This window comes from Prinia subflava, chromosome 10 (assembly GCF_021018805.1).
Source record: "Prinia subflava isolate CZ2003 ecotype Zambia chromosome 10, Cam_Psub_1.2, whole genome shotgun sequence".
NCBI lineage: Eukaryota > Metazoa > Chordata > Aves > Passeriformes > Cisticolidae > Prinia > Prinia subflava.
This window is the reverse complement of record NC_086256.1, coordinates 16,127,152-16,144,080: the sequence shown is the minus strand read 5'-3', so window position 1 is coordinate 16,144,080 and position 16,929 is coordinate 16,127,152. Positions and strand designations below refer to the sequence as shown.

At 38.0% G+C, this 16,929-nt stretch overlaps 1 protein-coding gene across 3 annotated transcripts in view; it reads left to right on the top strand.

The window, feature by feature from the left end:
- The first annotated feature begins 3,002 nt into the window (after window positions 1–3,002).
- Window positions 3,003–16,929, top strand: part of HFM1 (helicase for meiosis 1) — a 34,432-nt gene continuing 20,505 nt past the window's right edge. For 2 of the 3 annotated variants that reach the window (XM_063407487.1, XM_063407485.1), the window contains exons 1-14: window positions 3,003–3,073; window positions 4,819–4,875; window positions 5,711–5,809; window positions 6,184–6,305; window positions 7,722–8,028; window positions 8,767–9,032; window positions 10,501–10,548; window positions 11,825–11,895; window positions 12,381–12,513; window positions 14,699–14,850; window positions 15,208–15,285; window positions 15,429–15,590; window positions 16,015–16,215; window positions 16,303–16,391. In XM_063407487.1, coding sequence (XP_063263557.1) covers window positions 5,739–5,809; window positions 6,184–6,305; window positions 7,722–8,028; window positions 8,767–9,032; window positions 10,501–10,548; window positions 11,825–11,895; window positions 12,381–12,513; window positions 14,699–14,850; window positions 15,208–15,285; window positions 15,429–15,590; window positions 16,015–16,215; window positions 16,303–16,391 — 1,700 coding nt within the window. In that variant the 5' untranslated portion in view covers window positions 3,003–3,073; window positions 4,819–4,875; window positions 5,711–5,738. The other variant, XM_063407486.1, reaches the window with a different exon arrangement.

The window sequence follows — 16,929 nt, the reverse complement described above, 5'->3', positions numbered from 1 at the left end:
CAGAATTGTTAATGTCTCTATAGGACATAACATAAATGCTTTTACATGACAAGATTTGTTCAGGGTGGAGTTATAAACGTGGAATGTGCTTGTTTTGTTAATTTGAAACAGAATATAAGACTAATACTATAGTCTTATAATAAGACTAATACTATACATAATGAAAATAGTTCTTGGTTAGTCTATACCTGAGGGATTCATCTCTTAAAAGTGTAAAAAAAAAAAATCCAACTAAAAAACATATATGGGTAAGAAATTGAAAAGGGAAACAAAGGTTAAAAAAGTACAGGAACGATCACTTTCTCCACCTCACCATGAAAAAACCCATTAATGCTAAACCCATTTTAGTTTAGGCACATAAAAATGAAAGCTCAGGAGCGAAACTTCCCGGAGCAGCATCTGCTGGGGGCAGGAGGGGCAGGCGCTGGCTGTGCCCTGGGGAGCAGTGCCGTGTTCCAGCGCTGGGCCAGCCCTGGGGCGGACACGCAGAGCAGCATTGCCGCGGCCCCCAGGGAGCCGCGTTTAGCTCTCCTAAGACCCAGTCCTGCAAACACTTATGCACGTGAGTAATTTCAGCTGCCACAAATCAACTTATTCACCTCTTTTAAGTTTTTGCAGGGGTGGTGCCACATCCAGCCCACGTTCGTGAATCCTAGCCAACATGATAAAATGGAAGAAACTCCCCTTTTCCTCACCTAGCTAAGTAATTTCATTTTTCCTGTATTTTTATTTGTGTTTTATTTTACTGGAAAAGGTTACAGGCTTAAATATTTTTTTTAAATTATTGACTTTTAAAATTTCTTTAATAAATTCATAATTGCAGCTGCCTCAAGCACTGATAAAAATCATGCAGTTCAGGGATTGCCTGTGATTTTGTGTCATCTAACATTTCACAGTGATTTCTACCATGAGGAAGGGGGCTTTTTAGAGACCAATGGTTTTGTCATGTCTCTGAAATTGTGGAAGAAGCTCAACAAAGAAAACTGAGAGAAGTTACCACAGACTGTGAGCTCACTTATATCTTCCTACTTTTCTGCACTTAATTTGTTTGTTGCTGATTTGTTCAGTTTCTAAGTTCTGGAGAAAACTGAATGTTCTAACAACTCTGTGTTTAGCAAGTGTGAGAATTAGTCTGTTATCATATGGATCACTGACCAGTGTCTGGTGCTCATGATTTTCTAGTTGTGTTGCTCCAGAACATGCAAGTTTGTGACTAAGTATGTGATCTTCATGAGCTGGAAAGACTCAAAACATATGGCAGATCAGATGTTAGGCTTGGGGAAAATCAAAAATTAAACTGTCTCAGAGCAGTTGAGAGACTGCTTTGCTATATATTTTATGTGATTTGTGTGTGTGTTGAGGGAGATGTCACCTAGGGAAAGGAATCGAAGAAAAAATAGCTTTAAAAAATGAACTGTTTGTATTATGGCTTTAAACATTAAAGTCTGGTCAGCTAAAAGCAGATGTTGTGAACTAAGATGGAAACTTGCCTGAGGCCAGAATCAAAGAAGGCATTGACTAATAGTAGGAAGGAAAAATGCTTTCTGGTTTCAGAATTTATTATATGCAAAAAATGAATGCTTATTGCATGCTTATAAGCACAAACATTTTCCCACTTTTATTCCGATTACTGAACAAAGTTGATGGCTTCAGAATCTAAGTTCAGACACTGGGTTCATTATCAGTCCTGATTGTATTCTAAGCTCTTTATAAAATCTTTTGTTATTCCATGCTGGCCAGGATCCTGTCATGTTGGAAGTAGGAATGAGGTGCTTCTCACCTTTGGCTGTAACTAGATGGGGAGGTGGGTTAAAGCATCTAAATGTGTGGTATAAAATTTGCAATATTGTAATATGACAATTCTCATCAAGTCTTTTAAAGGGAAGAATAAATAAGGGAAAGACCTGGATATACACTGGATAGTAAAAATGAATGTAATATTTCTTGCATTGAATTCTTAATTGACCTGGGCCTGCACAACTTGAGTGAACACACATTATGTAAATATACACAATGTCTAAGAATTTGAAATGGAAGGTTAAAAATTAATATTTTCAAGAAAGAAAAACAAAAAAGTTGATTAAATAAAAATTATTTATGTAAAAATCAATCAATATTTGAGAAAATATTCTCCTTTTCATCTATTTATGTATGAGGAAATACATATTTACAGTAGCTGCCTCTATAGTATTTGTTGAATGTCATGAAGCTTTGAACCAGCTTAAAATTTAGACTTCCTTAGACAGTTGTGCCATTTATTTAAAATTTGCTAGTTCAAAAGCTATGCTCTAATGGCAAGTCCAGAATTTGAGGTCGCAGTATTTCAGGGGGGAGAAGGGTAAGCGACCTAATTCTGCATTTTACAAATACTTTGTCATATTGTTTCAATTCATATAATTTGAAGAATTTTGTTGCACTTGAGCAGCAAGGAAAAACCCATATTGTTTTCAAAAATCCACTAAAAGGATGAATATTTTCTGTATCTTTATTTCTTCCTGCAGGAATAATTTTCCTGAGTCGTATGGTTCAGGAATCAGCTGCCTTTTCTAATTTACACCAGGGCCGAAGTGAGTAGAGACTTTTCAAGAGAGTAATTCCCACTAAATCCACGCTCGGACAAGCTCTAAATCCAGCATCGGTGGAGTGTCTCCACATCCCTCCCTGGCAGTTTCCCGGGGATTCGGGCCCGTCCTTTCCCGGTACGGGATCCCGAGCAGGGCTTTGCCAGGTGCTGCGCCCGGGCCGCCCCTCACAGGAGGCGGCGGCGCGAGGCGGCTCCGCGCCCTCCATTTCGCGCTGAGGGAGGCGCGGGCCGCCATCGCCGCTTCCCGCCCGCCCCGCTGAGGCGGCTGCAGCCGCCCTCCCCGCCGCCGCCATTTCGCGCGGCAGAAGCGGCGGGAGGCGCTGTGGGTGAGGCGGGAGGCGCAGAGTTCTCCTTCCTCGGTGCGGGAGCGGGAGCCTGGCTGTGAGGGGCGTCAGGGCCTGGCAGCACCCGCGGAGCAGCGCAGTGAGCTGGGGATGCGCTCTGCCCTCCGGGACACCGGGCAGTTTGTTTGGGTCGGCACCCCTGAAGGTTGTGTCCTTCACTTTGGGCCCCTGGAGAGAATCGTGTGATATAATGCGTGGACTCAGGAAAGAATTTGTTTTAGGAGGAATGTAAAAAGGAAAGCGGCTTTCAAAACTGAGCAAATTAAATTCCCTCGTGGCCTGCAGTGTCTGTGGTGTTTGTTAAAGCAGATTCACGAGAGAGGTCTTTGCTTTCAGGATTTGGCAAATACCTCTCAGTAAATGTGTATCAGTGGTCTGTGCTGCTCTTGCAAACACCTACTCCCTCATTCTGCCATCTGGAATATGCATTTCCCCTGTGCAATCCAACAGCAGTGAGCGCGTGGAAAAGGTGCTTTGTCTCCTGGCCATCTTGGAAACGTTCTCGGCTCCTCCCCACCACTCCCACTCCCGCCTCTTTTGCTTTCTTCTTTTCTTTTAAAAGTTTGAGAGACTTTTCACTGTTTCCCAGCTGGAGTAGGTGGGTGAATGCAGAGCTGCATAAAGGAGTGCGTTTCTTTTAGATTTCCAGTCTTGTAGAATGACTATGACATCTCCTGTTACTTTTACTTACATTATCAAGCAATTGGGCTTAATAGGGTAAAAGAAAAAAATGATACATAGAGAGCAGAGGCAGGGGCCCAGGAGATGAAACATTGTGCATAACAAAGGCTGTTCAAGAATGGGAATAATAAATCCAGAATATTTAAATGGAATCATCATATACTGATGATTCCCCACCTGAGGTAGGAAAACAGTTTGATACTGGTGTGCAGTACTGCAGCTCCTTGAAGCTGATGGAGCAGTGGTTATTCACTTGGATAGGCACTAACACAGATTATTACTACTTCGTTCATTATTACTACTTCAGCTTGATTAGTGCTCCTCACAGATACTTTCTGCTGCCACTACTGATACCAAGCCTGAGAGCTCCTGCTTTAGATTACTGGCACTAAAAACATGGAGGCAAAATTAAATGCCTTTGTTAGATTTATCAGTGTGATTTCTAAATACTAGATTATTAATGTGAAGGAGAAAGTGGCAAAACCCGGCAGTGGGGGAGTGGCAGACATTAGCAGAAGTGGTACTGCAGACTTACTGTTTGTAAAAGGGGCATTGGGCAGAGTTCTTGTTTAAAGTTCTTCACTGTGTTCTCAGGTAGTTTTGATTATGTGCTCTATATTCTGTTACTGTGAAATGTTTTCTTTTTTAAATTTAAAACCTCTCGCTGGGATATTTGAAGATTTACAGATTCTGTGAAAGAAAAGTACTTTTAAAATTTTTGACTTACATCTGACAGTCTACAGTAATTAAGTAAACCTGAAGCCTATTTGCAAAGCACTCTTAGGAGATCCTTTTCATATGGTACTAATGAGATGCTGGAGTACAAAAGAAGTGTCACCTTTGGTTTTGTCTCTGTAGATAAAGAAGAAAGCTTTGTTTTGTTATTTTACCTCCAGAGTTGGCCTTTATTGAACTTTATAAACTTTATTTATATTTTACTATTTTTTTCAGTGAGTCTAAGATTTTTGACTCATAAAATCATCTGTGTGGTATTCTTTTAGTAAGATCTTTGCTTTTTAAAGTTGTCCTCAAGCAAAATTAAGAGCTGTAAAACTTCTCAACACAAACTCATAAAGAAGCATGTCTGATGTCTACAGATGGTGTTACATTAAAAACATTGAAGTTAGCTGGGGTGTTTTTAACTGATTTATTATATACTGATGTATATAATAAATAATTTAGAAATAATTTCTGGTCCTCATGTTTCAGAATTATTAACAGCTATTAACAGCTTCAATGTGTTGGGCCCATATTCCAAGTATCCAGGTAAGTAGTTTGCATGTATGTTTTAAAAAGTCTCATTTACTTGTAAATGAAAATAATTGTTGGGGTAACAGTACAATTTTGTTTTGCAAAAACTTGAGGGACTGTCATCATAACAAAACAATTGAAAAAAATAATTGTCTGCAGTTGTATAAAATAATCACAGAATGTTCTGGGTTGGAAGGGACTCAGGGATCATTGAGTCCAACCACAGGACACCCCAAGAGTCACTCCCTGTGCCTGAGAGCATTGTCCAAGTGCTTCTGGACCTCTGTCAGTCCAGTGACCACTGCCCTGGGGAGCTGTTCCAGTGCCCAGACACCCTCTGTGTCAAGAACCTTTTTGGAATGTCCCTCCTAAACCTCCCCTGACACAATTTCAGGCCATTCTCTGGGGTCCTGTCAGTGGTCACCCCAGAAAGGAGATGAGTGCCTGCCTCTCTTCTTCCCTTCCTGTGGAAATTGAAGAATGTGATTTGTCCCTTCAGTCTTCTCTTCTCTATCCTTCTCTAGGCATTGTTCTTAGAATTTAAATACTTTAAGATCAACTTTGTCTGGATCTTCACTCCTACCCACGTTTTGTTCCCAGATAATGTTGTGGTAATAAAGGTTGCTTCAAGTGCTGCCCTGCTGGGTGTTTTCAGCAGAAGTAATAGGAGAGCTTTATTTCATCAGGAGAGAGATTCTCTGTTTGAAGAAGGATTAAGAATGTAGTCAAGGGCTTTAAAGCAAAACAATATAGAAATATTGGCACTTACAAATAATAAACTTTTTATTGCTTTAGACAGGTTCAAGTCTAGTAAATTCAGTTTTACATTTTCTTGTGCTGCCCTTTGCAGACCAAGAGACTTCACATTTGATCTAAAAATGTTCAACTCTGCAGACATGGTCTTTTCACTGGATAGTTTATTTTATGAAAAACCAGATGTGAGACAAAGGTAAATATTTATTATGAGATATATAATTGTTTTCCAAACGGAATCATTTTGCAGCAGTATTTTTTCTTATGATTCACTTTTTTATCTACTGATAAAAATATGGGGCTGGAAATTTCTAGAGGGTTCATGACCCATACTTTGAAATGTTTCTCCAAGCACATTCAATGGTGCAGGTGTATCTTAGGGCTATAAGAAATAAGGGTTAGCGGAATTTTGCCTCTGTAATTTTATGTTATTAAAAGTCACATGAATTGAAGAACAAGAATGTTTTAGCAGGAGAAGCAATAGTTTATTTAGGACTAGTAATTTTGAGCAAGTTGTGGTGGAGGGTACTTAAAAAATGCTTTAACCTCACATTTGTGTGTTAAAAATAGGTGTCTGGAAAATGAAGAGCGTAAGACTTGGTTTATTGCACCTGCTCCAGCTATTGCTGAAATTCCAGCTGCAGAGGAGCTACAGAGGGAACTGGAAAAAAACTCAGCCAACACTCATATGGGTAAAGTATCGTAGAACAGAATAACAGAATCATTGGGATGCTTGGAAAAGACGTTTAAGATGATCAAGTCCACCCATAAACCTTACACTACACTTTTTTCACACCATAGCACTTGGCATTGATATTAAATTACTCAACACATAATTAGTGTGACAGATCATTCCTCTTTTAGTGTGAGATATGAAATATTCTGGGTATGCATGAGACAAAGAATGTCATTGAGTTGAGAATGATGGTGTTAGATGTGCCAGAAGCATGGCAGTCCTCTTGAGGCATATACATGCCACAGGTTTCCTGTGCAGCAGTTGGCAAGGTAAGAAGTATAATCAAAATTTCAGTGACTGCACCTTGTTTCACGAAGCATTGTAACACAGTGGAAAGTGGCTGTAAGAGCATAATGTTATCACATGAATCTGATGGCTTGTCTCCCACCCAAGGAACAGAGAGTTTATATGAAACTCACTTTTTTCTTTCCTTTGGGGCCTTTAATCAATTTGCTGAGGCATCTGAATTTGAATTTGGTCATTAATTGCTGCCAAGTGGCATATTCCTAGACATTCAGGATTATCTTAAGGAAATTTATTTGAAAGAATTTCATTGCTTTATCTCTGTCGACTAGATTTGTGCATTTCTTAGCTGCTGTGCTGATTTATGATATTCTCTATTTAGGAATTACACTAAAACAGAAGGTGGGTTTTTTCTACTTTATGCAAGAAAAATTCCATTAAGAGCTACTTATTCAAATAAGCTTTTTGATATTTGTAGAATTAGAACTGTTGGGTTTGTGTCACAAACAGGGCATGGTAATTGTGAGTTTCTAGATGGATAATATTGAAATTCAGACAGCAAAACAGAGCTGTTACCTTGTTGCATTTAGTTGCTTATTTCTATTCCTGCCTTTGCCTTCCTGTTGCCAACAGCAGTGCTTGTCGATCTGGTCAGCCAGATCAGGACACTGACTCTACACTGCAAAATGTGATAATTAACCAAGAAGGTTCTGAAGCCAGCCTGGCACCAACATCAGTACCAGTTCTGACTGTTGAGATTGCAGTGTTCTTACCTTGGCTGTTTTGTAGCAGGAACTTTAAGCTTGGTCACTGTCATTTTGTTTTAAAGAACATCTTTATTCTGTGACAGGGTAAAGAGTTCTGTCATACAAAGTATTTTGTAGTTCTGAAGAATAGTTTTTATCCTTTACTTTGCATGGGAAGGAAAGAAAGGGACCTTATTTTTTTAAGTTTTTCATTGACAACGTATGCACTACATTCATTAGCATAAGTCATAAAATACACACTAAAGGTTTCGCAATAAGATAGAAATATCAATTTGTATAAAAGATGTGTATTTGGCTGATTCTGTGTGAAAGATACTTGATTAAATGACTGTGAATAAGAATATGAATGAAATAATTTATAGTTTTTGTAGGAGGGAGAAAACACGAGAATTTCATACAACAATGTAAGAGTAACACAGAGGAAGTAGAAGATAAATCATCAGCACCTGTTCATTTTGGCATAGCCCCTGAAAAAGAAGTCCTACAATTAAGTCTAGGAGAAAGAGATAAAACTGGTTTTCAGCCTGAAAATCTGAAAATGGTGTCATCTTTTCTCTCTTTTGATGAAAATAAATCTAAACGAGTAATAGATTTTTCTCAGCAGCTGCAAAATAAAGCATTAAGTGAAAACAGTGATGATGAAAGTGTCCATTCAACATTGAGAAAAAGGTAGGTGTCTAGTCAACTCAGATAATTTATCACTGTCAGAATCATATTCTTATTTTAGATCAATCTGTTGAACACAATGTTTGGAATCCTTCAATTGAAGGTACTTTAGCAGACTCCAGATGCTAATTCTTTCAGTGTAAGAAAAAGATGTTTCTTTTTCGCAATATTTTAGTACTTTAATTAAATGTGTCCCGAGCTCTGCCTCATTCATGAGAAAAGTAAACCTCAGGTTTGTTGCTTAAATTTTAAAGATATTTTTAGTTAACAAAGCTTTTGAAAAATATTGCTGTGAATTTCTTTATCTACATGGTGACAAAGAAGAAGGCTGAGATCATTTGCAGTCAGGAATACCTTGAGCAGTTCTCAGTGTGATTTCAGTGCTGCCTGGGAGGAGAGATTTTATTGATAAACTGCTCTTCTGTGTCCAGCTCCTCCCATTCCACAGAATCCGGATGTCTCTATTGGTTTTCATGATATAGAAATTCAGAGTTAATCTGCTATTAGGAGTCAGAGCCCATTTGGACAGGGAATTTGTTCTTTCGTGTTCTTTCTGGAATGAAAGTAAAGTTAAAATGTATCTTGAAATGAGTCTTCAGGTCAGATTACATAAAGTTTGATACAATTTCATCATTTATCTTACTAGTTCTGCTGCTAATACAATTTATATCTAATATTTTTCAAATATTAGATAGACTGTAACATTACAGCAAGCTAATGAAAATTCTGGATCTTTTGCAGCTTATTTAAAAAGTCTGGCAATATCCATAAAAATACAGAATTTAAAGCTGGTTCTGTTGATGTGAAAGAAATTGGTACTTACTTAAATACAAGTGAAAACGTGAAAGAAGTGACAAAAGGAGGTTTTTTGAGAAATAATCATCATGCTCCAACAACTAAAGACTCAGAATTTACTTTGCATAGGATAAATAATGAGGAGATTGTGTCTGAAAATGGAATTAAAATTCAATCATTTTCTAATGCTTCAGAGATTCTGGATATGACAGGTAATTATTTTTACTCTATTTCAAGAAAAATAGTCCATTGTCTGTCTTTGGTATATAATAATAAATGGTATCCAAGATCTGAGGTAAACAATATTTTCACCAGTTCAGGGTGAGATAATTGGCTAAAACTGATAGAATGTATTGCAGTCCTGTGGAACTTAATTGTGTTGTTGTTTAATATGAACTGGCTAAACAATTTATGAAGAAGATTCACGTTTTCAGAAGTGCTAACTTGTGTAAACCTATTTGAAAATGTCACTTCACATCCCCTCAGCAGTTTGAAAAAAAAACAGCCTTGTCACTTCACGTGGTAAAGAGTTTCATCTTCATTTGAAACCAGAAATTGAAAACGAAATGTTTATTTGTGGTGTGGCTCATATTTCTATCTTTGTATAGACAGAATTTAAGTAGGAGATACCTAGAAAATGGAGAGAAATGGTGAGATTTTGATGAAATTATAAAATACTTAGTTTACAAATTATTTTGGGGTTTTAATACTTTTTAACAAAGTAATAAATTTCTAGATTTTAAACTTTTTGGGACATGACAGTCTGTGGAATGTACCTTGTGTGCCTGACTAACTGCTACAGAAATATGGAGTAGAAAATTAGTTCTAGCAGAAAAGAGTAGGGCAGAGCAGTGGCTTAGGATGGGATTTGGAAACAGGTCAGGATAGAAAAGCATGATTCCTGTATGATTGCCTTATGAGCAGTGGTGATTCGGTTTGTGGGTGAGGGGCAGCAGTGGATATTGTTTACTTTGCCTTCAGTAAGAGTTTTCATAGAATCAGAGTGGTTGCGAAACACCATCTTCCACAAGATTCTGGTACCCATGGTAGGGTGTTAGGAGTGGATCAACAACTGCCTGGTGTAAAAATGCTTGGCTGGGCTCAGAGGGTGGTGGTGATCGGGTCACACTGCCCACGTGCCAGCAGCTGACAGCAGTATCATGAAATTCAGCAGGAGCAAATCCACAGTCCTGCCCCAGGGAAAGAGAAGAACCCATGGGGTTCCCCTGAGATGGTTTGACTGGGGGCAGCTCTGTGGAAAAGTCCCTGGGGTCTGACAACAGCTTGCTGAACTTGAGGGAGCTCTGTGTCCCAGCACTAACAAAAGCCAACAGCAGCCTGGGCTTTGCTAACAAAGCTGGGAAGTTAAGAGAAGTGATTGTCCCTTCCTGGGCACTTTGAGACCACACCTAGATACTGCATCAAGTTTTGAGCCTCTGGTGTGTGCAAGACAGCCTTAAACTGGAGTGAATTCATCAAAGGGCCACCAGGATGGCCTTTTCAAAAGATGAGCTAGTGACCTCCCTGTCTTATCCCGTAATCTCCTTTCTGTCACTTGGACCTTGTTACAGCCTTGAAGCTCCTTACAGAACACACAGCTTGGGGTCAGGAAGATATTTGTCATGGCTATTGGTTGAAAATGAAACTGATTTTATAAATGTACTATTTTTACTTCTTTAGGATCTACAGGAAGAAAATTGGAAATTTTGAGGGCTGTTACAGAAATACGTATCCTTGTATTTGCTGTATCTGATTTTCCTGATTTTATTACAGGGCTTTTACATTTGCAAAATTATAGTGTTTAATTCATAGCCGTAGGAGTTAAAGCATTACATTGTAATAGTTTCAATTTGTTGCATAATGCTGGGAATCAACTACTGGAATGGCCTGCCTGGGAAGGTGGTGGAGTCACCATCCCTGTGTGTGCTTAAAAAAAGACTGGATGTGGCACTTGGTGCCATGGTTTAGTTGAGGTGTTAGGGCATGTGTTGGACTCGAAGATCTTGAAGGTCTCTTCCAGCCTGCTAATTCTGTGAATTCTGTAAATTTACAGATTCATTACAATTACAGATCATTAATGCTTTGCAGTTTGAAAACAGATCACTGATTTAGAGCATGGATTTTAAATAAGTATTTTTTTTAAAAAAAATCCTTATTTTCTTTTGTCTAATGCTACTTACTTATCTTTAGCCATTTTTAATGTTTATCTGCTTTTATTTCTTGCTTTACTCATGTATCATCTTCTCTGTAGTTGGTGAATGTAATCTGAGGCCTTTACAATGAACAATCTGGTTCATTGTTCCTGTTGCTGTCGGTGTCATACCTGACTGTGTGCTCGTCCTTGGCCTGATGAGATGCTCACAGTCAGGCTGCTTGTGTGGCTGCTCGGCAAGTCCAGGCAAGGATCAGCCCACTCCTCTGGAGCTGTAGCCTATCAATGCTCTCTTTTTGTCCTCTGCATATTTTAGATAAGAATGTTGTCTGAAGAACATGCATTATTAGCTACTGAAAAATCTTGAAACCCACAGTCAGCACGAAGTGGTCATAGGGGAATTTCTTTGCCACTGTTATGTCTGAACATACAATATTATGCTAAATAATTTATGTTGTATTACAAATATTATGTGACATCTGACACCTGAGACAGGGTAACAGCAGTGTTCTGCTTGTTCTTGTATCTGGTTTGTCCCTTGCAGCGTCACATTCCAGAACTGTTTGCCGTTCCTTGAAGCCTGTACCAGGGAGGAGGTTCCTGATTACTGGCATAATTCTGAGACCTCTCAAATAGGTTGTGGTTTTTTCACTGATAGGGAATATATGGCACACCAAGAATATAAAACTACTCAATCATTAAATAGGTTACTTTTGGATAACTTTTTACAAGCCTGTGAAACAGTGTGGTATGTTTTAAGTTTGCATTTAGTTTGCAAGAACAAGATGCATTTACATTCCTGAAATTTTATAACTTACACTCTAGTATTTTAAATTCCTTAATGCTCTCAAGCTACACAATTTAGGAGTATTTTTAAGGAGTTCCCATATTTTAACTATGCACAGTCAAAAGCTTTGGATGATGTAAGTATGGAACATAAACTGCAGCTGCAAGTAGTACTTTGTAGATAAATTTAAGGGGTACTTTGATATTCAGAACATAAAAGGGGTTAGAAAACTGTAATGTATCTAAAACCTCTTCCTGGAATAGTTTATCAGGGTTGTGCTTAGCTGGGAGAGGAGACCAGAAGAACTTTAAAAAGTGTTTTCTCCTCTTAAAATATATTTGTGTGAAGATGCGAATTATATTTCTATTTATGCATACAGATTAGCAATATATTTGCATGGAGGAAGAGTGGGTGGATGAGTGCGTGACATGGGTGAGTGACACCGCAGAGGAGGGAAGAGGGAAGAATCAATCTTGTCAGAGGAAAATGAGGGAGCCTGACATGGACATACCTGGCTTTTAAGAGGGTGGAGGATAAAATGTGGGAGAAGGAAGCACAGTCATGCAGGACTTTCATTTGTCATTACTGAAAACTTAACAGGGCTTGGCAATTCTTTCCCAGCTTTTATACACAGACAGGAACTTTGTGATTTGTGCTCCAACTGGCTCTGGAAAGACTGTAATGTTTGAGCTAGCTATTACCAGATTACTCATGGAAGCCCCACTGCCTTGGTTAAATATTAAAGTTGTTTACAGTAAGTATTATGCAGCTTTAAACATTTTGGTGACAGAGCAGAAAATGTCATTCTGTGAATGCAGAGATCTGGAGTGAGTCCAGGATATTAAGATTAAATATATTAAGAAATTGCAACCTAATTCATTCTTTAAAAAGTTGGTTTAATGTTTATTTGTAGTACCATTGTAATATACTTAGTATTTACCAGCATTGTGTAATTGTAGTGTTCGGCATTGTCTTTACAAATAAAAATCAGAAAATCCTGTAGCAGTTTGTCCTTCAAGAAGGCAAGATGTACACAAAAAGGTAAGGAGGAAGCAAAGAAAACAAAGACATTCTTAGTGCGTGATTTCTGGCTGACTCTCTTTTCTATAGCTGTCTGTTGCTCTGAGATGAGGATCAAATTTTCCAGTATTCACTTACCTGGCAAAATTTCCTTCTGTTTTCTGTATATTACCTCAGAGGCACCAGAACTGTGATCTTCATGGGTTTAACTGATCTCTGTAGAAATATGAAAATATTTGGAAATAGTCACACCAATTACACTTTTTTTCTTTCCTTCCTGGTGAACTGAGTTCATGTCATGTAAATTTGATTAAATTGGTGAATTTCTCCCAGTTTTAATTTATTCGTACACTGATATGTCAGTATTGCTTTAAAGGTTTCATCCTTATATTTACAGAACCTTCTTTTTTTTTTTTAATTCCATTTTGTTCAACTTCTTACAATAAAGCTAGTGTTGCTTTAGAGTTTACTGTGTGTTGTAAACTGATCTTAGAAGCAGGCACGTGCTTCAGGTTCTCTGTCAGCTGCACAAGGTTGAGTGTATGGTAATGATTTCCGCTTGCCTTGCTGGAATTCATACAGCGTGGTTGGTTGGAAGTGTCAGTAAGGAAGCAGTTACCTGCTGGTGGAGTTAGATCTGCTGACCTTTCCAGATCCACAGTGATGGAGGAGGAGACTTGTCGGTTTTCTGAATGTTGGAACAGAGGGAATCAGACTATGCCCTGCTGGTGTGAGCACTGGGGCCTGGTTCATCAGTGCCCCATGTATGTGAATTAGCTTGCAGTAGTTCTGTAGAGTTGTTTGCTGGTAGCGGAGGACTGGTGACTGTAGTTCCAGGAGCAATCACTTGCATCTCACTTTCTTGCTCTGCTAAAGATGATTAGCTATGTGATTTTGTGAATTACTTGCTGTCAGCTTTATTAGTTGTCTGGAGCTAATTTTTTCTCTGATAGTCTTATGAGATTTTACAGCTCTTTCTGAAGCAGAGACTGGTTCTTTGAATCTCTTCATTTTAGGGATCATTTGTGAGCTAATATGCAGAAATCATTTGTATTTCAGTGGCTCTGAGTAAGCTAGAATGTCATCAGTGCAAGTTCTGTTATACTAGGGCTGTTTTCAGCTCATGCATAGCTTGCCTCTTTCACTTTAAGCCCCGTATTTTCCATATAGATGAATCATCCAGTATAGCCTTACATGTGTTGTTAGTATCAGTTCTTACTGAGAATTGCATTGGATTTCTGGAAAAAAAGAATCTGCAAAACTACAGTGTGCATCCTCAGGAAAGAAAAAAAAGAGTGGATTGTTTTAGGTGTCTGTTCATGAGAAGCAGCACAAGGACTGCTACTTGCTATGTTAGCTGCTTGGTGTGACACTACACTTAACTGTACATTTGATTTCGATAGAATACCAGAAGAAATAGTCTGTCTCTCGCTCTTGGGTGGTTTCTCACTTATAACCTCTTTTCTCTCCGAATACAGACTACTCAAATCATTCTTAACTGGGAAAAGATTTGTATTTGTATGAGCTTCCATTAGAAAAGATGTAGTTCATGTCGTTTCTTCCATCTGTGAGAAGACCTTTGATAGCTAAATGATTGTTTCCATGTGGTACTGCAAAAAAATCAAACCCAACAGGCTACAGTATTAAGAGAGAGCATAAATAACCTTAATTAAAGGGTTCTGTTTCTGCTTGCTGATGGGAAGAACTGGGGCCCAAAGCTCAACACTGATTGTACACGTGGAGTAGGATAATAAGGACAGTAACACCAGGTACAGATTTTATGGTTCTGGAAGCAAAGCTGAAAATTAGGGAAATTAAATTCAAGAAGATATCTTCCTGGAGAAAATAAATGCATACATTTTTAATACAGTTGAAGATTTGGGTTTCCTGATTTAATTCTCATTGTTTGGTGTTTTTAGTGGCGCCGATAAAAGCTCTATGCAGTCAGCGTTTTGATGATTGGAAAGAAAAATTTGGACCTCTAGGACTCACCTGCAAGGAGCTGACAGGAGATACACTGATGGATGATTTATTTGAAATACATCATGCTGACATTATTATCACTACACCTGTAGGTTTCATTCCCAGTTCTTACAAGAACTTAGAATAAACAGACATTAGCAGTCTTCTAATTGTATGCTGCAATGACTGCTCCTTTTTCTTTGTAATACATAGTAATTTAATGATCCATTTGTTTGTCTGCACCCTGCTGTACATACTCTCAGTTCATGTAAACAAAAGTTAGTAATATAATAATGTCCTAGATGAAACACAGATGGCATTATCTTGAATTCATTTAATTGTTTCTGTTTAAAGATTTATTGAAGTTTAGGCATGTCTGCATGTGCTATAGTCGTGGCACATGTTGGCCTTTAAAACATCTTGCAGCTTCTGTTGTTGTTTTGATGTGTTGGTTTTTTCCTCCCAGGAAAAGTGGGATAGCATGACTAGAAGGTGGAGAGACAACTCTATAGTCCAGCTTGTACGGCTGTTTCTCATTGATGAGGTAAGAAAATGAATCAGGGTTTATGCACTGGTTTTGTATCTTTTGTGAAGATAAATGGAAGCTTAGGAAATATTACATGTATTTAGCACATGTTCAGATTGTAACTGAAAAATATTTACCACATCTTTTAACATTCCTGGTAGGTCCATGTTATAAAGGATGAAAGCCGTGGTGCAACTTTGGAGGTTGTAGTCAGTCGGATGAAAACTATTCAGTCTTCTCTTTGGCGTCTCTTAGAGAAGCATGACACTGTTCCTCCCTTGAGATTTGTAGCTGTTTCTGCAACAATCCCAAATACTCAAGATGTAAGAGTTACATTTTAACTGTATTTTGATCAATAGGGTAGTATTTTATAAAATTTATCTGGAATTACAATTTTAGATTGATAGTAAAATTGTAATTTTTAAGCTGTCATCTGAAGACAGCTATGAGGCTGCTGCTAATGTAAGATTACCTTCAACCATATGGAAATACCTGCCATGTATGGACATGCTTCAGTTTTAGATTTCTGCTTGTGATGCCTCTTATGTACAAATCACAGCAGACTCGAGATTTCAATCCAAATTGTATTGGTCCTGTAAAAGCAGAACCTCATGTGGGATTTTAGATTATTAAAAAGTGTTACTTGTTTACATGTGACAAAAGCTAAGTTAATTGTTGTGTGATGCTATTAGAGAAGGAGCATGATTACAAGAATATTTATGTTTTCTATTCTACTTCTTTTTAAAGATTGCAGAATGGCTTTCAGATAATAAGATGCCTGCTGTATGCCTGAAAATAGATGAAGATCAACGACCAGTGAAGCTACGCAAAATTGTTCTTGGTTTTCCTTGCAGTGACAATCAGACAGAATTCAAATTTGACTTAACTCTTAACTACAAGATAGCTGGCATTATACAAACATACTCGGAGCAAAAACCAGCACTTGTGGTACAATAGCTTTTTATCACATTTGAAATTGTTTTTTTTCTTGAAAGTGTTGTTTGTGTTGATTCAAAAAAAATCTTTTGTTTATAGTTCTGTGCCACAAGAAAAGGAGTACAGCAGGCTGCTTCTGTTCTTGCAAAAGATGCTAAATTTCTACTGAGTATAGAACAGAAACAAAGGTATTTTTCTATTTAAATTGGAGATAAGTGTCTGTACATTTTAGTAAACCTGTGATATCTGAAGAAAGCTGTTGAGCTAATACAGTTTCTAGCAGAGGAGTGTACAACAAAATCATTGCAGTTGACTTCCTTTTTGATAAACTGGCACTCATCTTGGGAAATTTTTGCTTCTCAGAGTTTTAGGATACCTTTCACAAACATTAAGTTGTTTCTCAAAGCTGCTTTCTAAACGTAAAAATGCTAATTCTTATGGCCCTCTGAGACCTTGTAGTGCAAAGATTAAGCCTATGAATACTTCAATTGGATATGACTCTACTAGTGTTTTCAGTTAAGCCGTAAGATGTCTCTCCTTTATCAGATAACTGTTAATAAATACAGCCATATTAATTATTATTTACTTTAGGGTTGCTTTGGACCTAAAATGTGATCTTATTTGCTTTATGTGAGCAATACATAAAGATTGTAGACTGTCACTTGGAGGGATGACCAGGCTCAAAAATCTACAATAGCTGCCCCAGAGAGTCAGTCTGTTCCTTCT